General features: G+C 41.7%; 1 protein-coding gene across 4 annotated transcripts in view; it reads left to right on the top strand.

Annotated features, from left to right (window-relative positions):
• Positions 1-5,379: 5,379 nt before the first annotated feature.
• The window catches only part of LOC113586678 (serine/threonine-protein kinase MARK1-like), a 37,192-nt gene continuing 18,831 nt past the window's right edge, over positions 5,380-23,740 (top strand). For 2 of the 4 annotated variants that reach the window (XM_027024988.3, XM_027024989.3), the window contains exons 1-3: positions 5,386-5,978; positions 13,403-13,606; positions 17,453-17,506. In XM_027024988.3, coding sequence (XP_026880789.2) covers positions 5,928-5,978; positions 13,403-13,606; positions 17,453-17,506 — 309 coding nt within the window. In that variant the 5' untranslated portion in view covers positions 5,386-5,927. Of the gene's footprint in view, positions 5,979-13,402; positions 13,607-17,452; positions 17,507-23,740 lie in introns of all 4 variants that reach the window. The other 2 variants (XM_081714502.1, XR_014123829.1) reach the window with 2 other exon arrangements.

A 23,740-nucleotide genomic window follows, 5' to 3' on the forward strand; every position in this document is an offset into this window, starting at 1 on the left:
CCAAGTAAACATCCATGTAAATATCTCGCTGTTCCATGTCATCACTACTGCCTTACTCAGAAACCCCCTGGGTGCACAAAAATCTAGCTAGTATTCATGGCAAAGAGACACTATCTGCTGGGTGCAGTGGACAGAGCCAGTTCCCACCCTGTCAGGCTGCATGAGATGTGATCCTCTAAACTCCATTCCCTGGTTCTGCTGGCTAGTCAGTTGTCTGGTGCCCCTTAGACTGGGCCTTTGCTATGGTACATTGTGGGAGAATGGGAGAGTTCTTAACCCTGATTCAGTTCCAGTCAGAGCCAAAAGGCAATAAATAGTGGGTCAGGAGGGAAGGGCTGGTTGAGTCAAAGGCATGAGTGATATACTCAGAAGCACACAGTGTTGTGCTGTGCTGAGCTGAGTGGGATCAGCTCATGCCTGACATGCCTAAAACAGCTATGGCTAGGGGATATGTAGTTCATTACACCTTCACTACTCTCCACCCATCTCAGCATTTGTTTCTGAGCTCTTCGTTTCAGGTTAGGTATCTGGGGAGTAGGCTTTTAACATTGTGACACTGTTCTGTTCAACTTGTGTAAAAAGGTCCAGAATCATACACCATATTCTGCCCAAATGGAAAATATACTCCAGCAGAGAAGATTCATGACAAGGAGTAGATTGAATATATCCAGTTCTGCCAGTGCACAGTGAAACTTATGGTTTTGTCAGCATATAGTAAAGACATGGTTCAGTCAACCTCATTTCAGGTTGTTTTACCCAAGTATTGTTCTGGACTGCAAACCAACAGCTGTGCTGGTGCTGAGCCAAAATTGCATGTCTTAACTTCAAGGTAGGCATCTGCATGACAAGATTAGAATACATTGCACACAATGTCTATATACCACAGCTCTCATTACACATCTGTAGGTCCATAGACCTATCACATTTTATAAGTATCATAGTTCAAATTAGAATGTTTAATGTAACATGATAGTAACAAAAGACTGCTGAATGGTATGTCTGCTTCCTAATTCCCAGTTCCACTTACAGACTTTTGGAATCCTCAAATGAAACAGCCACAACTTGAATGGGACGTTTGTGAACTTATGAATGAACACAAAATGCATTTTTATGCTACAAGGTCAATAAAATGTTTGTTTTGAGAAACAAAACAGCAAGAGAAAAGGTGAGAAACTGCATCCTTATTGCATGCTATTTGAGACTGGGAAAAAAAGAAAATAAGTTGAGGTCACACATTGCTTTTGGCAAACATGGTTTTTGAAAGTGGCACACACTCACTCTGCTCATGCTGAGGAAAAAGGCCTATTTATCAAGCCAGTGTTGTGCTAATATGAACTCCCTCTTCGACAGGCGCTATGTTCTGCAGCTAGCATGACATACTGGTACCACTGAACATAAAATACAGCATTTGAACAGGAGCCAAATAATACTTACTGCTTGGCAGTAAGGGTCATGGGACTAGACTCAGGCCAAATTTAAAAAAAAAACTAAACAAAAAGCTAAATACCAGTGTAATTCACTAAATGTGTCTAAATGTTTTATATAGAGAGATCATTTTTACATTAGCGCTTAGAAAAGCATCATTGCAAAAAAAGTGATGATATTCACAGTCTTAGTTAAATGGCTATGTGTGTGTGTGTGTGTGTGTGTGTGTGTGTGTGTGTGTGTATGTGTGTGTGTGTTTGAGAGGGAGACAGCTATGGGTTACACTAATAAGTTTCAAAACATCTATGAAGTATGAATTTCCTTTCTCACAATCTCACAAACAGCATCAAAACAGCAGATGCCACTATGGGTTTACTTTTAGCAACTATAGCAAAAATATCAGTCCAGTCAGAAAGGACCAAGTCATGTGCAGTAACAAATACCACACGCTCGAACTCCTTTTGCAGACACCTATGTAAAATATAATATTCATAAGATGTATAACATGCAGAACATTCATTTGAATTAAAGTAAAAAAAAAATCCACATGGGAATATAATAATGCAGAATACCCTTTTTGGAGGGCTACAGTACCCACTCTCCACTCTGATGAACCCCCTGAGCCTTGGAGGATGGATGGATGCGCTGGCATACACTGTATTCACGGTGCTTCTCCTGCCATCGATTATTTACTTTAGTCCGGGGCGTTTTTCGGGCACGCCGGGCTGGCGCTGCAGTGGCGGGATCACTTTATCCCTGATTAAATTCCGCCCTCGCCCTCGCGTATCTCGCCTTCCAGAGATGTTCAGCATACCAGCGGGTTTTATTGACTTGTTGGAGCGAACAGAGGAAGCAAGCTCTGCCTTGTAGAGCACGTTTCGTTTCGCACAGCTCACGTTCAACAGCTGCTATCAAACTGTCGGGGGGGGTTGGGCATAATGAATCCGCTTGGTTAGTGTTATTGTGCCAAACCCAAGTGAAGGTGAAGGGAAGTGAGGTAGGGACTGGATTTTTAAAATGTATTATTTATTTATTGAAACATCTACCTATTTCAGGGACCTACAATGCACGGAACACCGGGTGCCTCGCTCGCAGCAATTAATTTCACCATGACAGACACATGATAAACGTAACGGTTGTTTTTCTTGTTTTATGAGGAATGTTACGCTTGGGAGAATTACCCCATCTGGGTGGCTAGAAGCTTTTGTCCCTCATAGGAATGCGTCGCTAAGTTCAAATTAAAGTACATTTCATATATTTGCATGGAGCAATACAACGGTAGAAAGAGGGAGAACTCACTTCATAACGTACCGCAGAGCTGTATGGTCCTGATTAGATCGTAATGCAGTGAACTAATTGTGGTGAGTGCTCACTGCAGGGGCCGCTTGCTCATACCCTTAACTAGAGAAGAGCAGGATCTTTACACTCGTGGGTCTGGTACCAACACTTGATTAGTATGTACAGTGACTCTCACCTAAGGCTGTTTAGAATGTAGATCAGATTATCCGATATGCATGTTTTTCACGTCTAGACAGCAAAGAATCTGATCTGATCCATTCTGAGATTGGAAGACTCATTCATGGTGTGCATACAGTATATAATAAATGGATAAATAAATAAAAGAAACCAAAATGACTTCAAAATGGGCTCATTTTATTGTAAGTTGGCAAAAAAACAGACTGCTGTTGGACAAAAATAAAGTGCTGATGTAATTACATGTCATTACTGACTTGTATTCTCCATTTACATAAGCCATTAAATACACACTTTGATGTCCTGTGGTTTCTTGTCATCTTGTATCTTACCATATAACCTCCATACCTCCACTCCAACTCAGAGCTGACAGGTACTCTAAAAAAATTATTTTTTTTAAAGTTCAACTTTTTGATTACCTACTGTATATGAAGTAGTATAATTACATGAGCACAATACAAGAAAAAAAGTTTAATTCTGACAATGTTATGCAGCACTTTAAATGCAGTACCAAAAAAGAAGAGAAAAAGGCAAACAAGCACACAATAACGTTCAATAATGTTCATCTTTTTTTCCACTCTGGTTCTGTGATAGAATTGTGCAGCAATGTGACAGAGTGAATTACATAGTCAAGGAAAGGAAGAGAACATTTTTGCACCACAAGAGTGTTAGGCTGTTTTCCTTTTCCCTGCAGAATGGATACTATTCCCTATTGATAAATGATCCATGTAGATCAGATGCAGAATTCCAAGAATGTTCATCTTCTTGCCAGGTTCCAATGCCTCCCACCCTGCTTTTGGTTTTGCAATTGTGTGTGTGTGTGTGTGTGTGTGTGTGTGTGTGTGTGCGCGCGCGCGCGCACATATATATATCTGTGTGTATGCTTTTCTCTCACACTCTGTTGTCATAAATTGGTTGTAATTATGTAAATACATAATTACATTCTGAGCCTCCAACAGAACTGATTGCTGACATGTTTGACATTAGACTTTTTTTAAAAAAGGCACCAAATTAAATTCCTACTAAAAACTACCCTGCATATTACTACCTCTGTGGTCCCATGAAAGCGTCTGTATGCTCAAATACAGATAGACTCTGCCATCTTGTGGGCAATGTCAAGCAGAGCACATAAAAATTAAAAGCCATAAAATATAGCTTTAGACTTTTTACAGTAATCAGCAATCTGAAGGTTCCTGTTTCAAGCCCTACTGTTGCCACTGTTGGGCCCCTGAGCAAGGCCCTTAACCCTCAAGTTGTACTCAGTTATAATTGTAAGTCACTTTGGATAAAAGTGTCAGGTAAATGTAAATGAATACACATAAGGAAACAGGAATTAACCAGATACAGGAATGATGTGAGAGCAGTGCAGTATGAGAACTACAATGCTGGTGGAGGACTACTGATCAAATAGCTGAGCTGATGAACAGGTAGTGAGAGCAAGATGTTAATAGTCAGGTGTGTTGGAGCATTATAAGGTACATTACATCTGTCAAAGCAAATGATTTACAGCGAAAAAGGCTAGTTTCAAAGCACAGAAAATACGTATTACTTTAGCAAAGCTTTCTATAGAACAGTGCCTTCTCCTGAGCTCAGCTGCTCACGATTCTGATGACAGCTTATGAAGTTCTGCCTATAGACTACTCGATGAACATGCCAGTTTTATTCTCATATGTATCTGCATTTGAAAGGTCTCAAATGCAAATTCTACATTATACGAATTATAAGGATATGATTACAACAGTAGCTAGATAATTCACAATATATCCTCAGAGAACATTTCTGTTGCTGAGCTCTTTTTGAATACTCCTTCAATGTGACAACACTCACAATCAGCAGACACATGTTACAAAATGTTACAAATGTTCTTCCCCATGTTTCATACAGTTACATATTTCCATTAGAATGGCAGCCAAATCCCCAAACTTAGTGCAGCTTTAAGCACATTTAAGGGAAGGCAAATTATGAAGAACAGCTTTGTAAATAAACACATTCTGGTGATTATACTTCCACAAAGAGAAGGCCATCCAACCTTAAGAAGAAACGCCATGCCTACTGCCAGTTATTAAGCCAAGAGCGGAATGGTAAACAACATAAAGTTTAAGTACAGTAAGCACCATGCCTATAAATGACAGTTCCATGATCAAGATCTACATTTTCATTCTAGGCCAGCTACAGAGGTAAATCCCATCTCATGAACTGTTATGTTTTATTAAATTAGTCAGGTGTGTTTAACTATGGAAATAACAAAAAATGTGCAACGCATAGGTGTCACCTGAGGGATCCTGAACCACAGGTTCAAACTATTGGCAGATCTTCAGACTCTTTGAGTAAACATGCTAAATTGTATTTCTGTTTAAGTCCAGCAGGTGGTAGGATTTTCCCGTTTTTAGTGTCAGGTGTCTCCCCAGCAGGTGGTAGGATTCTCCTGTTTTTAGTGTCAGGTGTCTCGGTTCAAATTCGTACAGTCGTGATGCGCATGGATAGGGCACGATCTCTAAAGGCTTTAACTTGACGCACCAGCAGGCTTAACCTGTGCAAGACCTCGCCGCCAAGGATATTATTTTCATCTCTTGCCTTTATGAACGGGGCCGTTTTAAATATATGTGTAAATATGAATGAATTAAGCCCGAAAACATCAGCGCTGTTAATGACGACATTGAAACGGCCACTGTGCGTCGCGGAACTAGAACTGTCCGTTTTCCTCCAGATGGTGGCAGAAGTCAACTCACGTTAAACTCTCATCCCTCCGGTTCGCCGTTGTACACACATGAGAGACGAGCCTGGATCAACACTGGAGTGTCCTATTAAAACGAAGTCTTAAGGCACCGCATTCTCTCTATCCGCCTTACCTGGAACCACTGATCTGTGGGAGGCTGGTTTGGATTACACTACGCGGGGATGAAAGACTTCAGTTAGCGCACCTCGGTCCCAAATGCCGTTAGAGATGTAGTGTGGAGACAGATACCTATGATAGCCGCGTTCACTGCGTTACTGAGTCCTCTGCATCGCTCGGCGGCCCGAAACCCAAAATGTCTACCAGAACGCCTTTACCCACTGTCAATGAGCGTGATGCCGAAAATGTAAGTAAGCTACGTCTTTGAATGGGTATGTGATGTTTTTCGTATGTGGATGCTGTTGCGGCATTTATATGCCAGCACAGAAGCAGGAAGCCTTGCTGTGTCACCGTTGGAAAATGAAGATGCAAGGAGGCAAACGCTGGTTTGGCTGTTTGTAGCTAGACGAAACATTTTTCATCCTCGAAATACTGACGTTTTTGTGATGTAGGTTAGTATTGTTAATGACAACTGTAATTGTGCTGTAGTTTTACGTAATAAATTGGTTCTGTAATATGAGGTTCGGTGGCAGGAGCCAGTACATTTGTATTAAATTTAGATTATGTGCATTACAAAGCTACATTGTCTGAGATTGCGCAGGTAACTTGGACCGATTGCTTTCGAATTAATAATGTTTATATCGCGATTCTTCCTTTCGGACGTCCCATAATGACCTACATTTCGAGCAAACATTGTCCTAGAAAATAATAGACTTGTCAGTTAATTAGTGGTGGTGAACATCTATGCAGTAGCCAGGATTACGTATCAGAAATGTAGGAACCAAGAATTTCCGTTCTTAAAAACATGAATTGACGACTCATTTGCCTAAGCCCGCAAACCACTTGAGAATATAGTTTTCCTTTGTGATGGCACTGAATTGGCCTGCTGTCTGTGGAACAAGGTAAACACTACACATCACTCTTGAATGACATCATTTAACTGTAACCTATTAGCATAGCCCCTCTGGTGTAACAGGTAAGTGGGCTTCCTTTGCAATGACAAGCTGAATAATGTATTTTAGTGTCATTTCGGGAATATAGTGCAATGCACACCCTTTTAAACCCTTAAGAACCAGGATTGTTGTCACTAATCTCTTGGCAAGGTATCAGTATTTCACCCATCATTCTCGTGGGATGGGGAAAGGAAATGATATCCAGCATTTTTACATTTCCCCCCAACACACACACACATACACACACACACACACACACACACACCTGACTGTAACTCCCTCAGGAATGTTTGGGGAAATAATTTTTTTTTCGCTTTTAACACTAGTGTTTTAGTCTTACTATGAGGTACACTGCCACCTGCAGTGAAAAGAAAACCCACTGGTCCTGTGAAGCATTTGACCTGTCAAGCCCTGTATCATAGGGAAAATGAGCTAAAAGTCCATTTCCTTCTCTTTCCCTCACCGTGTTATTCGGTGCGTGTGCATGTGTGTATGTGTATGTGTGTGTGTGTGTATTCATTCACCCTGATTGGCAGCAAAAAGACTATATGGACAGGTCCTTCCATGTGTTTCATAGTGGACGTTTCTCAATGTGGATTTGGATACAGAGAGAGTGGTTTGCTACATCCTGCCAGCAGAGTCCATGTTCTCTGTTGAATAGCAGGGGTTATGGGCCATTACTTCATCAGCCACTGATTCAGGCCTGTGTAATTCCTGTTGGAAGGGTGATCACCATTAAGTGATGTCTTTGTGTTTTGCTGGGCTTAATCGGGGTAATGATGGCTGTGACTAAGCTGTGACTTCCAACCTCTTAGTCATTTTTCCCCACATTAAACATGTTGTCACATTAAACATGATATTTTAACCAGGTCTGATCAGATTTTATTATGGAGGTTAATTATTTCATTAAATTAGGCTATATTTTGGCTTTAGTTGTTGATGGTAATATTGATACGATGTCAGTGTTGAGAGAGAATTGCTTAAAATAATCTGTTAGTTGCTTAATATAACTGTTAGCGATGACCGTTATATTAAGCACATTCATTACCCCACTCTGCATCAACAGACTGTGGAAAGAACGTCTATGTTTTTTATGTACTCGCTGAGATAACAGTTTCAAGGCATTGATTTTCCCAGATGTGTCCTTGTAGGTCAAATCTTCTAGTAATCTCTATTTGTTTTTCTTAGTTTTGATGACTCTTTTTTGAGTCTTTTTAGTAAACTCTTTAGTACAATTTTTATTACAAACATACATTCTGTCTGTGTATGTTTGATGTCATCTGACCTGTGTAAAGGAAAATTGGCTCCCACTGGATGCTAGTAGTAATACTGCCCGCAGTAGCACTTGATGTGTTTCAGTAAATCCAACAGAACTGATGGGACTGGGAAACCTCTCAATACTATAATCATGAATTTCAAAGTACATTAGCCTGAGCGATGTTGCTTTAATCATTGCATGCTAGTGCCAGCTTCAGTGTCAGCAGATCCAGCCTCCAAAATATTGATCATTGGCGTCAGCCCAGTTTTCACATTGGTGCGTTACTGGCGGTTTACTGGCAGTTAAAAGCTTTGTAGTACCTGACAAGTCAAAGATTACAACAAATGATATTGATTGTTATTCCTCTGAGATGGAGTATAGTACACATTTAAGATTTATGGAAGTATCTTGTCAGTTTTGCATGCTTCTCAGCAACTTAATTCCAGCAGAGCCAGCTTGTGCTAATCACTGTGTTAATACATCAAGAGATTTTATATATATATATATATATATATATATATATATATATATATACATATATATATATATATATATATATATATATATATATATATATATACATATACAGACACACACATAATGAATATATAATTTATAATATATAAATTGTATATATGTAAAGCTATATAAATATACATATGTAATGTTCTATAATAAAACAGCATGAACCATGGAATAACCCCGCTCTCCTCCCCAAAACACACACAAATCACAAATAATAACACAAACAAATCCATGATAGAGTATCTTTTCCTAAGGTTTTCCACTGTTTAAATAATAGTCACATCCTTCTGATGTTTGTCAGCATCCTACTCCGACCCTCTGAGAAAACAAAAACAGACAAAAAAACAAAATCAAACAAAAAATCAACAACCACAGCATCCCTAGTGGGGGTGTCAGGTGTCAAAGCACACCTTCTAAGGCTGTAGCCTAGTCCACTGGCTAGTCAATTTCTCTGTCGAGGATTTCATCCACCAGGAACAGATCGTGGGCACGCTCATTCGTGAGTCATTCCCGCCACACTTCCAGCTGGCCCTGCTCCACAGCCACTACATCACTGACGAGCGGGTAGCTGAGATGCTGCTGCATGCACTGCTGCATGCGCAGTACTTGCTAATGCTACCAATGATGAATGAAAGCTAACCAGGGCCAGTTAGCCTACAAAAATGACGATGGGGTTTCACAGATAATCGTTATCATAGTACTGGCCTTATCAATGTTACCATTCATTTACTGCAAGCTACAAATAGGTTCTGCTAGTTATGAACTATAAGCATGTTTTATAATGATTAACTGACTAATACAAAGGTTCTTGCTTCTTTTCTGGAAAGTTTTCAGATTTTGTAGATTTTATTGCATATATGCTATATTTTGACTCTTATGAAAAAGAAAATGTGATTATATGACTTTATAGCCTACATTATAGCCCCACCCTTGACCTTCATCTTTGTTGCTGGCATTCTATTAATGCAAGCTACCCTGGATAAATGAAATATTAATAATAAAATCCATAGCGGGTAGAGGAGACATCACAATCAACAAGAGCAAACATTTCTGCTTAAACACTAACATAAAGAAATGTTCGCATTTGACCCTGTAAACTCTGCTGCCATATGGACTGCTTTCTTTCTTGATCAGCCCGGTTAAGGATTTTCCACGCTGAGGTCACACTGCATCAGAAACAGCTGCAGCAGTGTGGAGCCCATCAGTGATTGGTGCATTGTCATTGCCATTTACTCCTGTCCATCAGTTATTGCTGCATTGGCATTTGACCTCTGACAGATCCGTTACCGCAACACAATAGCTGTTTGTTGAAGCATGCCCAATTCGTTGAAGCATGCACAGTCTACACTTGGCAGGCATAAAACTTTAGGTGCTTTGTTGCCCTGTAAGGATGGGTATTTATGTAATGCTTTGCAAGAGCTGCTGATTTCTCGTCCTATCAATAGCTCGTTTTCAGAAGGACAGACAAGATGCCAACATGATGAATGATTCATACATAGCAAATGTCTTTACGAATCACCGGCCATTTTGGTAAGTGTGAACAGTTCAGATGATTTTGTGTGTGGGATGCACGTTTAATCTTGAAATGTAACCATAAGCTGCATATGCCTTACTCTGCAAAGCATTACAGAATGACACCTGTGACTAAAGGCCATGAATTACTGATACTTCTATAATATAAAAAAAAAATATTAAAAAATCTAATCCAGAAGATGCCATTGTGAAATCCCTGGGCATTATCTATGTCTGACCCTCTATCATTGACAACGGCTTCATGTATAGAACCTCTAGTGCTGGCACATGTGTGTTTAACTGTGATTTACAGCACTTCAGTGGAGAATGTAATAGCACCGGAGGTGTTATGTGTTAATGTCACAAGATCATTCAGCACCATTAATGTTGGGATATTAGCATTAGGAGCTGCCTGAGCTGATTTATGCCAGTACAGGGACTTTCCAGTATTAAATCTGATCTCCTTCCCTCTCTATGTCTCCCTCTCTCCTTTTCTCACACACACACTTACTTTCTCTCTCTCTCTCTCTCTTGCTCTGTCTATTGTCAAGGGCTATTAATTCTCCCAAAGTGCAATCTCATGTTTCACTGTCATCAGACACACTATGTCTCTCTCCTTGTCCCTGTTTTTCTCTCCCTCTCTCTCTCTCTCTCTCTCTCTCTCGCTCTCTCTCTCTCTCTCTCTCAGACACACACACTCTCACAAACACACACACAAACAGGTATGCATCTCCTAACACGGGTTTGCATACTCACACACGTCCATTGCTGGTGGCTTTCTGCACAGCTCTAGGCCTGTCCTGCTCCGGATCCGACGCTGCTGGGGTTGTAGGTGAAATTGTGGCTGTTTGCGGCGCGCGGTGTGGTGTAGCATTACCGCATAACTGGATTGGGACAGCAGTGATGGCGTAACCCAAGCCAGCCTTTGTTCCCGGGGCGTGGCGATGGGGGCAGGGTGGCCTGCTGGCCGTACGGACTGACGAACTCCCAGCGCTCGAAAATAGGCCCCGGCTTTCTGTGATGTAACTCGCGGCCTGTCTCCATCTCTTTTCCCTTCCCCAAAGGCTCACAGCAATGGAAGGGAAGCCACTCATTGGAAATCAGGTTATGGGCAACAGTATCTCCCAGTGGTGAGCCTTTTTGTCTGATGAACTGTTGATATCAGGTGCCTCTTCACCCTGGACCTCTGCTTTTCTATTATCTGCACTACCTCTAGCCAGATGCGGTTCACTTGCATCTTTATCCCGTGCCAAGTCTGTGTATTTTTTCCTCCTTGCTCCCCCTCTCCCTTTAGCACCTTACATTTGACCAAGTCCATGCTGGAGCTCTCAAGCCTTCCATTATGGGAGGCTGAAGCCACGGAGCACTTAGAGGGTTCCACTGCAGCAGAGCATAATCTCACATTCACCTTACAGACTGTCTCCCTGCAGTGCTCTTTTAACTCATTCGTATCAGATGGCATCACTGTATTGCAAATCGTTATCTGAGGCTCCTCTTAACTCCCACAAAGCTCTCACAGTAGCTGAGTGCATTTCCAATGGCTTTCTTCCCTTTTGCCTTTACTGCAGTGTAACACTGGCCATCATTTAGCTCAGTGGTTCATTTAGCTCATCCTTTAGTTCAAACTGTTTCTGCAGTGCTGCCTTTTGTAGATAAGAATATTTGGGAGCACCCTCCCCCCCGAAATCCAGGTGCAGTAATGTATGCAGTAAAGTGTGCAGTAACGTGTGCAGCAACGCATGCAGTAGCATGGATTAGGGAAGGTCTACAGATTTGCATCCTGACCTTGTTGCTTGGTTAAATGCTTTAACTTGGAGAATGAAATTGCCTGAAGTTAACTCGTTAACTTAATGGAGTCTCACTTTGCCCTTGCTTGAAAAAAATCTTCTCTGCACAATTGTAAATGGTTCTGTGGGAAGGTTTGTTAATAATAGTGTGTATTGGTGATGGTGTAAAGGAGTCTGATGACCATTTGTTCCTTGGTCTCTCTCTAACTCGGTAACAACAACTACTTGGTCAACCCTTACTACTGCAATCTTGAGATGCGAAGTGCCAGATTCCGACAGGGACTCAACAGGAAAGCAAGATTAAAGTAACAATGAGAGAAACAGACATTCAGAGGTGGTGTGACCAAAGTTCTGGATTTTAATGTTCAAAGTGTGTACCTAAAAATCTTATATAGTATGTTATAGGAATACGTATTTAGGAGCTCTTTCTAATTTTTTTAAAATCCTGGGGTTAAAAAGTGTTCGAGCCTTATAGAACAAACGTTTTTAAAAAATGTGGAGAGATTGATCTGAGCTAGTATTGTTTTTTAATCTGGTGGGGCAAAAACTACCTGGTAAACTGATTACTGAAGCTAAAGGATTCATCGTGTTGGCTACATCTCAAGTGGACTAATATGATTGGCTATGAAAAGGCAGACAGGAGTACTGCAGTCCGTTGATTAAAGTGCAGTATTGTATGTAGTGATGTTCCAGTGGTAAGCCAGTGACAGTGGTCATACAAGTTTGATTATAAGACTGGGTCAATCTTAGCTGATAATGCTCACAAATACTGAGTTACTCAAAGGAAATTCTAGTTAGTTAATTTAAGGTGTTTTGAAAAGAGGCTTGAGATATCAGAAAGTTCTGTGTGGGCTTATTGTGTATATGGAATAATACTGCATCAAATATTTTGGTGTTGAGAGGCAGGTGAAGTTGCTCTTTATAAGCCTCTTTTGGTTTTCTATAAAAGGCCTCTATTTCCCACAAAATTTCCCATAAGCCCCTCACACACTGCAGCCACTTTTACATTCATCTCACACAGTCATCTCCGTTGCAGAGTTTACATAGCCGACACTTAGTCAAGATGGGTTTCTGTTCTCGGCTTTGTGTTACACAGTATTCCTATTGCCTCTTCCTAGTATACCTGTTTGATTGCCACCTATGGTGGTGGTGGTAAACTAAATGTACTCTTGAAAAAAATGCCCACATCCAGTTGTGAGGGGTAAAAAAATGATGGTGCAGCAATTATACATGTTTTTATGTGCATAACCTGTGGATCTCCATGTGAATTAAAGTGTAATTTGATTGTTGTCCTTTCACAACTCATTGCTGATCTGAAAGAGAGGATTTCAGGGTTAACACTGGATCATTCACCAGATCATGTTTCTGCATCTGGAGCATATACCCCTAAGGCCAAGTCTTGCAAAGTAACCTCTGCTTCACTCCTTAGTGTTACCTGAACATGTGGTGTGTGGGTATGTGTGTGCGCATGCACACACGTGTGTATGCAAGTGTGTGCGTGCATGTATGCGCATGTGTGTGGTGCATGCCCACACGTGTTAGCGGCATGTCCCTATCTAAGCGGTTCTCCTCCAGCTCCTAACCTTGCAGCTTCTCCTCTCCTTCCTGCACCCAAACCCCCCCCACCGCTGTGCAGCACGCATCACCGGACGGCTTCCCGGAGGTGCCGGCACCCCCCACCCAGTCGGCCAGTCGCCAGAGCCTGCCTCGGTGCCGCAGCTCGCTCAGCTCCAGCGTGGATGAGCACCCACATGTGGGCAACTACCGCCTGCTCAAGACCATCGGCAAAGGCAACTTCGCCAAGGTCAAGCTTGGACGCCACGTGCTCACCGGCAGGGAGGTGAGAGCCACTTCTTCACCCTCCCATTTCCATACACATGTAAAGAATACTGATGGGTGCTGCAGCATCTCCCCATACTGCATATTCCATTTGGGAAGGTTAGCGACAGCACATACCTCCTTCGGTGCTTAAAGGCAGTTGCCAGCACAGGGTTTCGCTTTCCAGCCACACAGCCTTGTAGTGAACAAATGCTTCTCTGTTTTAATGCTCAGTTTCTTTGAATAGTTTATGCAAAGTAAGGTATACGCATGTTTATCCAACTGGAATGCTGACACGAGTAAATATATAAAATAAGTGAAATGTAACTTTGTTCTTTCTCTTCATCTGTTTGGAATTTTAAAAATGGCATTACCTCACAGCTGCACAATATGGACTGAAACTAAATATTGTTCATATAGCTGTGTATTGTGAGTGTGGCATACCTTGCAATCAATTAAATTAAAACTGGGTATTGGACTATTGGAACATTGCTGGCAAAAGTTAGTGACGGCTCTGCATTATTTTGATCAAAACTCTTTATTTTTTGTGATATCATGCCAGTGCCATGACTCATTGAAATAACCACTGACATTAGTATTTAGCTCTCAGCACTCAGCATTCATTTGCATATTATAGCTTTCTGTGATATCAGTATCACAAAGCCTAGTATTTTGATGATGATTAACAAATAATATATTGCATCAGTACTTAACATTGTCAAGACACTTGATTTCATGGGCCTTTCATAGCTAGAATCCTCTGAAAAAAGCAGTCAGACTGGTAGCTTTGCTGCTTGTATGGGAACTAGTGTCCAATGCTGATTGGCCACCCTTGCCAGCATGACGGCAATGACCCTTTTATGTGTGTTAAACAGGACCCACAAGGTCAAATGCCTGAATAAGTGCGGGAGCCCATTTCTCACACCAGCATGAGTCTGCTTGTGATGCTTATCTCCTTTTAACCTCTCACACACACACCCAGGCCTCATGAATGAACGTGGTGCATTTTAAAGTTACCTACAGTGAGGGGAGAAAAAAAAAGAAAACAAAGGCCAGTACAAAAAGACACCCACTCCAGACTATGGATGCTTTGAAGGTCCCTTGGTCATTTACTGAACGGAGTTTCATTCAACTCTCAAAGGAGCAAGGCGCTCTGCATACACAAGATGCTCATTTAATTGTGATCTGTCACCAAACTTTGTTTTTATGAAGAGCCTTGAAGCTTTGCTCTATCTTCTGTGTCAGATTGTTTTAAAAATTCAAGTGGTTTTTCTCTCCTGAGAGTTAGTGAAGGCACCGTTCCATGTTTGAAATCTTCTTATGTATTGTGTAAATTTCACTGTAATATTGACACAGTGTGAAAGCTGAGATTTGTTTTGATTAGAAACAGACACGACTCCTAAACAGCCCGTGCTCCAGTTTCTGATCTAAAATCTCATTCCCACACAAATGCGCCATTGCAACTTCCGACTCAGAATGACAGAGCCCGTCATATACTGTTCTGCTGCCTATAGAAATTATACCAGGAAAAGGCCACAGCCTTAGAGTTGAGTCAGCTCTAAAGACATAATGCCTAGAAACAGTAGCCTCTGCCTGAGAGACAAGCCATCATCAGCCATCACAATCCATCACGTCATTTATGTTCCAGGCTCTACGGCCTAGGCGGTGCCCCTTCTCCACCGTAGCTGATGTAATAGCTTGGTGGAGCAGGAGTTTCCCTAACAGCCCCTGTACCACACCACCGTTTGACCACACAGGGCAATCAGCATGTGAGCCAGTATAGGCAACCCCATGAATAATGCACCACGTCATGCTCGTCACCCTTCTGGCCAGCCAAGGTTAAATTATTTACTGTCAGAGCACATTAACCTCAATGTGCATAAACATACGCGCGCATCTCGTGAAATGCCATTTACATGATGGCCCGAGGTGGACGTTTAGGTACTTTGTTTTTTTTTAAATCTTTTGGAGCAAGTATTGTTAAGCAGCAAGAGAGAGGGAGAGTGTGTGGCCAGACTCTGAATGTGGACATGAAGGCTCATTATCCAGTAGGCCTCTCTCTCTCTCTCTCTCTTACACACACACACATACACAGAGGACTGCTCTGCTCCTGCTCGTTAGTAGCTCGGCTGCCGTAGGCTGAAACTGTGGAGAGGAAGAGCGCTCTGTCTGCTCACCTGCCCACCTAAGAGGAGCTGAAAATAGCAGCCACCTGCGCACATCATGCCTCTTGCTCTGTCACACACTCTCTCTCCTTCCTTTCACTCTTTATATCTTGCTCTCTCTCTGTCTCTTCTATCTCTCTTTCTCTCTCATTCACTCATATATATATATATATATATATATATATATATATATATATATATATGTGTGTGTGTGTGTGTGTATACAACCCCACACAGATAGTACTGTCTATGAACAACTCATCCTCAACCTAGCACTGGTCCTCACATTTAAGGAAGAAGACCGTCACAATCACCCAGACCTGGCACTGAAATAATCCAAAGATACATGGTCTGCAACAGATCTGGGTAATGCCAGGTGTGTCACAATACGATACTTGCAATGTGTATCATGATACACAGACCCACTGTATATTGCAAATAGAATTTCACAAACACAATATTATGAACAGAGCTTTTAAACTAATTTGTAACATCTCTAACAGCATAATCGAGGCCATAATCTCCATTTCTGCTGCCCTGACCTGACATTGTGTCTTTTGATCCAACCTTTTCCTCTCCTGCTCTCCAGGGGAGAACATGCAGGACTCTCTCCATGAGACACCCACTTTGAGGGGTTTATCACACAAGTAACCATAATATAGTTTACCATTGAACAGCATTGGCAGTGTAGACCTTTAACCATGGGAGTGGAAACCTCATGTTTTGTGACCTCTCAGTTAATTACACTTGTGGGCAATATTCCTTTGCAATTGTCTCCATTTATTATTATTATTATTTTGAATACACAGTACTGTCCAGTGTTGGCCAGTGGAAAATGGGCTTCTTTTTGAGCCAAGTCCTCCCAAGTTTTCTTCCTTAATCAAATTGAATTTTACCTTTCTGGTGTCACTGTTGGTTTGCTCATTAGTGGCTTAGACCCATTTCAGTGAAGCTGCTTTGAGATTGCATCTGTTGTTAAAAGCACTGTGTAAACAAAACTGAATTGAACTGAATTTAATTTAGATCTGGCTAAACACTTGTCAGCTATGTCCGTTAGCACAATCTCAGGTCCCCTGCTGTGTTGTTCAAACCAGTGTCTCTGTGGGACAGCTGTATGCGCCTTGCTCACAGATCGCATGTCTTGTTTCAAGAGCCCAGTGCATATGTGCGGGCAAGATTTTGAGGCGTGATAATCACACAGAGATAACACATTTGGGTCCTTGTGCGGGCCACTGAAATTTCGCATTTGTTGAAGCGTTAACAAACCACAGATCAAAATAGTCTTGAGTGTTAGTTTTTTTGCAGAACGAATTCCAAGTCTGATAGAATGCTGACATCGGCTGTTTGTTGGTATATGGTCTGAATATCTCATCCCGACAGTTGGTTGTAATGAAATAGAGATAAGCAATTGGCTTAGAGGAAGGCTTTACAGTCAAGACCAAATACATGTAGTACACTTTGGAAGACATAGCATCCATTGGCCATGCCTACCACGGACATTGACAATAACTAAACCTTATGATCTTATACAGAGCCTTGTATCAGTATGTTACAGTGCATGAAAATATACATCTCTGAAATGTGTCTGAAACATTTCCCATGCAACATGCGCTTAGATGGCCTCACTAACTTGACAATTTGTTCATATTTAACCTTTGACATGAGCTGAAAAGCTGTAACCATTCTCCTTGTGTCCCACACAGGTGGCTGTGAAGATAATAGACAAAACTCAGCTGAACCCCACTAGCCTACAAAAGGTAAGGCTTCCTTCTGTCGATTGGCTGGATTGAACAACAGCCGTTTCATTTGATGTCCTCCTCTTGTCAGCCTCCCGTAACAAGCTCAGTGAAGCTGCCAACCTCGATCCAGACCTTTTCAAATAACAATGCTTTTCTGCTCAATCACAACTGGCCATTAGAATTAAATGGCAATCGCACAAATGATGAAATCATTTAATCACGGTGCCATTAAAGACATGCTGCACTCCATCGCGTAAACGGACCATCAAGTGTCTCCCCACTCCTACCCCGCTGAGTGTCTGAAACACCACAATTTGCACCCAGCATTGTGGAGCGGCAGGATATCTAATTTCATTATCTTCTAGTGGCCAGCATTTATTCGGGCTAAATGGAGCTCCTCTGTCGTTGTTGCACCCAGGGTTCGGACCCCGAGAAGCAGTAATGGAACGTGCCCTTCTGTGCCTTTCATATTAATGCTGCTTTAGGGTTGTCATGTGGTACACCACACTAACCATTGATGGCAGAGGATGGCGTCAGCTCTGAAGCAGATGCCATTTTCAGATGCCAATTACAGCAATCCATATTTGTGCCGTTGCTGTACTTAGTCCCATCATCTTGTATTTAGTGATGAATTTTACTTGTTGAACTTGTCAACTGTTACTGTTTGTTTAAAGTCGCGCTTGTTGCAGTTTGAGACTAGTGGAAAAGCTTGTGTGGTACCATGCACATGTATATAGATGATGGACCCTTGGTTTTGAAATACCGTTAACATGGAAGTGTAAGTGAAAACGCATCTGTGAGGTTGTGCTTGCCTCGATCACACTGCATTGCTCATGCATTAGAGCAGAATGAGCAAGTTTCAAGTGGGAAACAACAAAGGTTGGCATTTTTTGTTGCTTCACATCCAAGATTCAAGAAGTTGCTAATAATAGCCACACAGCCCATTCATTACTGAGTCTGCCAGTTATGAGAGAAGGCAGCAGAGAATAGGTAGCAGAGAGCAGGCAGAAGAGGAGGATTTGCGTCTGTACCTTGGCTGCTCCCTGAGAGTCTTGCGAATTTGGCTGAACTCCCCCTACCATTGTCCATTGGTGACGAAGCCCGATGTGATGTGGCACAGAATTGTGAAACTATAAAAGGTAGTGAGCCTTCAGGTCAACCACTACAATCCAGAACTCTGCTGTGTGAATAAGGCAGTTCAGTGTTTTGCCAATTGTGTAATAATCAGTGTGACTACAAATCACACACACCCACACTGCTTCCATACACATGTTAACAGAATGCATTAGGAAAACCTCAATCCCCCCCCTTCATATTGTGCATTGATGGCGTAATAACAACAATTATCTTTTCAAACGCTTTCCTCTTTCTTGAATGAGTCCATGGAGTGTCCGAGAGCAGCTGGGCTGTGATTGTAGGATTGCAGCGTGCCAGGGACAGGTTCAGTTCCGGAAAGGAAACATGCCCCACAGAATAGCAAAGAAGCCACAGACACTAGACTGCAGCAACTGTTGATGATTTCTCGACTATCTAGGCTCGGGGGAGAAGCATTCCACAGCTTCTATCCTATGACCTATTTTTGCAGCTTTGTGGATCCTGTGATATAAACATTCCTGTTCTTCCCACTCTCTCTCTTTTTTTCTATTCCCTTGTATCCTTTTGTGTTTCTTCTGGACATTTTTTTCTTCTGGAAGTGGAAGTGCAATGTTTTCGAAGGCTTACAATAACTTATGACTCAAGACCAATTAATGTAAACCACCAAGCCTGGGATGAGAACGGTTGCTCTGGACTGTCAGGCCACCACCGCCCTTAGGCAGCTCTTCGCTAAGCCTCGGGGGCTGACCACGGAGGTCCCATCTCTGCTCCCCAGCAGGCAGCCAGGTAGGCAGGGAATGAAGCACACCGGTGAGCCGACCACGACTGGTCAAGGCAACCCAGGACTGCTCTGTCCGGAGCTTTGTCCTCACTGGACCTTTTCAGCAGCACCAGACCGGGTCTGTCATCATGCCTGCAGTACGCCACGACATATGCGCTATGAGTCACAGCTGTGCGCTGTTCACTCAGCTCCTGGGTCCACTCTGCCTTTCTCTCTCCTCTTTAAGCCTTCCTACATTTTGCTTCCTGCATTATCTTCCTGCATTTTGAGTCGTAGGAAGGGAGAGGAGCTCACTTTTAGTTCTATAGCCATACAAAGACAAATACAGAATTCCACCTTATATGCTACTGTATATTTCAGAGACGATTTTTGTTAGTGTTGGTGGTGGTACACTTCAGGGCTGAAGTTTAGATGATATAGTGAAACAGGAAATGAGTTACAGTGAGAATGCAGGGTTTTTCCCAGAACAAAATTAGTCGAACACACAAGTGGTAGGCATGACGGAAGACTTGAGATGTGTTGTGATTCTTTAAATGAACTATTACATATAACTATTACATAATTTAAATGACATGAGACACAATATTTATTCTAATTATTTGATCAAAATAAGAATTGTAATGTTTAAAAAGCTTATTTTAACAGCTGTTTTAACTGCACTTCAATCAGAGAAATAGGTGAACACAACACTGGTAGGATTTTTTTTTTTTTTTTTTAGTCTTTGGATCCACCTACTGTTCCTGGCCATGAACACAAAGCCACACCCATATCTGAGGTGACCAGTAGACATTTTACATTTTCATTTACGGCATTTAGCTGAATGCCAGTAGAGTTCTACTAGCAGTACCAGTTCACTCTCTAGCAATGAGGTGGGCTGTTCACTAATAATGCTTCATTATTTAAACATAGATCATAACCAAAGATAATTAGCTGCAAGGAAGCTTAATGCAGTCGACCAGCTTTACATATATTTCTTTGAAAGGAGTTCACACAAAAGTATTACTTTACTTAGTTCTCTAAGTGATATAGATTTATCTGCTTGATTATTTATATAAAGTCTGTCACTTAAAAAGTTTGAGATATACAGATTCCATCTACATACCTGTCCAGGACGAATGTTGGATATTCTACATCCAACTTCACTCCCTGCACACACAATTCTCTCAATTTTGGAAAAGCGCTTCGGATGTGTATTCTTGTTTTAGTTTCTTTCTTGTCAGGATTTTTTTTTGTCAGAAGAGCGTATTTTTTCCCCACACAGTACAAGTCCCTGGTGATGCGGGACCCTTACCAGATGGGGGCAGAGTTAAAGTGTTGTTGAGGAGAGTGTCATAAAGTGACTGACAGGAATTCACTGTAAACATAGACAAGACTTCAGACCGAAAGGCTGCTTTTTCAGGCAGGTTTTCTCAGACACCTAATACACATGTGCTGATGCTAGTTGATTTCACTGTGAGATCTGCGTGAGCTATCGGTAATTGCAGATCTCTTTTCTTTGGTGGTGCCTTTGTGTGTGCATTGCGCTGGTGGTGTCATACATACATACATACACACACACACATACATTTATACATACATAGAAATATACAGGTGTGAACACATGGTCTGAGGTTTGCAAGGCATTGTCTGTGCAGGAAGAAGCCAGAGCGTGCAGAGAGTGAGGGAAGAGAGTGAAAGCTGAAATCCATTAGTGATATCATTCTGTAATTTAGAACCATTTGTGAAAGAAATACCTTGTGCAGTGACACGAAGTAATTAACACTGGCAGGAGAACAGTGCATTTTCAGAGCAACTTGCTGACCACAATGTTTTACTGTATTAACTAGTAAACAAGCTTTACTTGCTATTTATCATAATTTTTATCAAGATTTGTTGCATAAAAGTATTTAGATTTTTGAGCTGACCTGATGACCCTGTGTTGTCTAGGCCCTGCTGTTTTCTAATGGGCATCTGCCCTTCTCCCAGCACTGTTTACAAAACATGTATCTAGCCTTTTCCAACTCAAACTTTAAAATTTTACATCTCAAACTTTTGAATGCTGCTTTACAAGCACCAACAGAAGGTTGAGTGGTAAGAATCTGGTATTCCATTTACCACTTGCATCCAGTTTATACTTTTAAAATAAAATGTAACCCCACAGATCCTACATATTATACGTGCCACACTATATGAACTCCAGCCAGTCCATCACATGCCCCGTCCACATCCCTGCATCCCCCCCACCCCCCACCCCCAAGCCCTGTGAGTCAATCGCAGCGGCTGGACTGGGAGCGATGACCCTGACCTGGCGTCACAGCCTCGCCCACCATCATGCTCCGTGCACCATTTTAAACGAGCTGCTCTTAGACCAGAGAGGTGGGCGTGCTGCATGCTGCTCTAATGCTAATGCAGGAATACCTGTCAAAGGCTCAGCATTTCACCAGGATGCTGAGTCATGACCCACAGCTTACCACTAAGGGAAAAGTGAAGATTAACAGGGACAGGGGGGATACTGAACCTAGTGGCGTTCATTTGGCTGGGTTAAGGGAAGGTAAGTTAGACTCTTGAATGAGAATTTAGTCGATGGGCCTAGAAAATTGTGGGGGATGTTATTCAGAGGTCATGTATTGTAGTCTTTTGATTTTTTTTTCTTTTTTTTCAGTATAAAATCACTGTTTTTTCTGTGTTTGGCTGGGTGCATAGAAGACAAATGGGAAATACCTGGTCAATTCATTACGATAATATGTCTGAAAGTGATATAATGTCAGTTTTGTTAGTTTCTCTTTGTAGGTTGACCCTGGTCCAGACCATAGCAAAAAATTATACGGTGTGGCATTTTAGTCCTAGTTCACTTACTGTTCACACTGACATATTTACTACTAAATGATTTGAACAAAGTCATATGGATATGATCAGACCATAATTGAACAGCTTATATACATTTTGTATAGCATGGACTGTTTAATACCTCTTGAGTCTTGGTACTCCCAATATTTCTTCCTTAATTTTGCCCAGGTACTTTTCCTTTCCACTGTCTCCACTGGTTTGCTCATTAGGGACCTAGACCCGAACATTTGAAAAGCTGCTTTTTAACAGAAAGCACTATGTAACTAAATTTGACTTTGACTTATTTTGAGTCAATAACGACAATAATATCAGCAGAACTAGAATAATGCTCTACTCTGGGCTAAATGCACTTGAGGGGTTTCTGGGTGTGAGGTGATATTTTACCAGTTGAAAATTTTGGAAGTGTTGGCAAAATGCTTTACGGAGGCAAAACAGAATGAGGTATTCCTCCACTGCATGAAGTGTATTTTGAATACTTGGACATTTTGGTGTGTTTCTTTTCCAGTATAGTACATACATGCTAACACACTGGTTTTGAAGTGACACAATGACCATTAAATTAGTTAAGATGAAGACCTTTAATTTGAGGGCAATTACTATATCCAAGGTTTAAGGGGACTTCAAATAATTGGACAATTGGCTGTTCAGTTGTATCTTTGCAAGCTGTGTGCGGTTGCACTGATTGTTCATGACAATGAATATGGCATTTTAAGAAATGGCATCTCAAATGATGCGGTATCTGCGTGTGCACGTGCATGCGTGTGTGTGTAAGTATGTGCTTATGGACATGTGTGGTTGTGGGCGTGTGGTGTGTATGTGTATCTCAAGGGGTGTGTGTGTGTGTGTGTGTGTGTGTGTGTGTGTGTGTGTCAGTGTGGGTTCGGATGTGGGTGTAGGTACTGTCATATGAAACCCCAGGCCCACCAGCTGGCTCTTTTGGGCACTATGCATGGCACCTGGCAGAATATCATTTACCACAGCACACAGCGCTCGAGTCCCAGTGACCACATTAGAGACCACCGGTAAGGAAGACCTTCATTTTCAAACGAAAAGTGTCACTTAAGCTAGGCTGAAACAGTGAATTCTGTGTTAAAGTCAAATGGCCTGCCAAATGGTCTGAGGTGCAAATTTGGGATTTGTAAAATCATTTTTATTTACATTAGATATGTGGAGCATTCCCGCTAGTTCTTGTGTGTTATACTTTTATGCTTCCTTCTTCAAATGCAAATATTTTAAAATATTTTGAGCCAGAACAGGTGTATTGATTCACATTATAAGCAGTCAATTTGGGTAAATATAGTTAGCTGTATTACTACTGACTCCTGAAATTTGGAGTTGGGTGTGGGAATCAGAGGAGGTTGTCATGTCCCTGATCTCACTGCTCAGAAGGTTAGGAAATATCATGCAGGGCTGCCACTCAAGTTAGAGACTCAGGCCGCTGACTGCACCTTTAAACCTGTACACAGTGGAAAATAAGAATGAAATCCTGTCATAATGCACTCTGGTAACTCCCGGCAGACAAGATCAGAATTAAAGGAGAATGGCAAAGT

The sequence above is a fragment of the Electrophorus electricus genome, chromosome 5 (assembly GCF_041902795.1).
Source record: "Electrophorus electricus isolate QZ-2024a chromosome 5, ASM4190279v1, whole genome shotgun sequence".
Classification (NCBI taxonomy): domain Eukaryota; kingdom Metazoa; phylum Chordata; class Actinopteri; order Gymnotiformes; family Gymnotidae; genus Electrophorus; species Electrophorus electricus.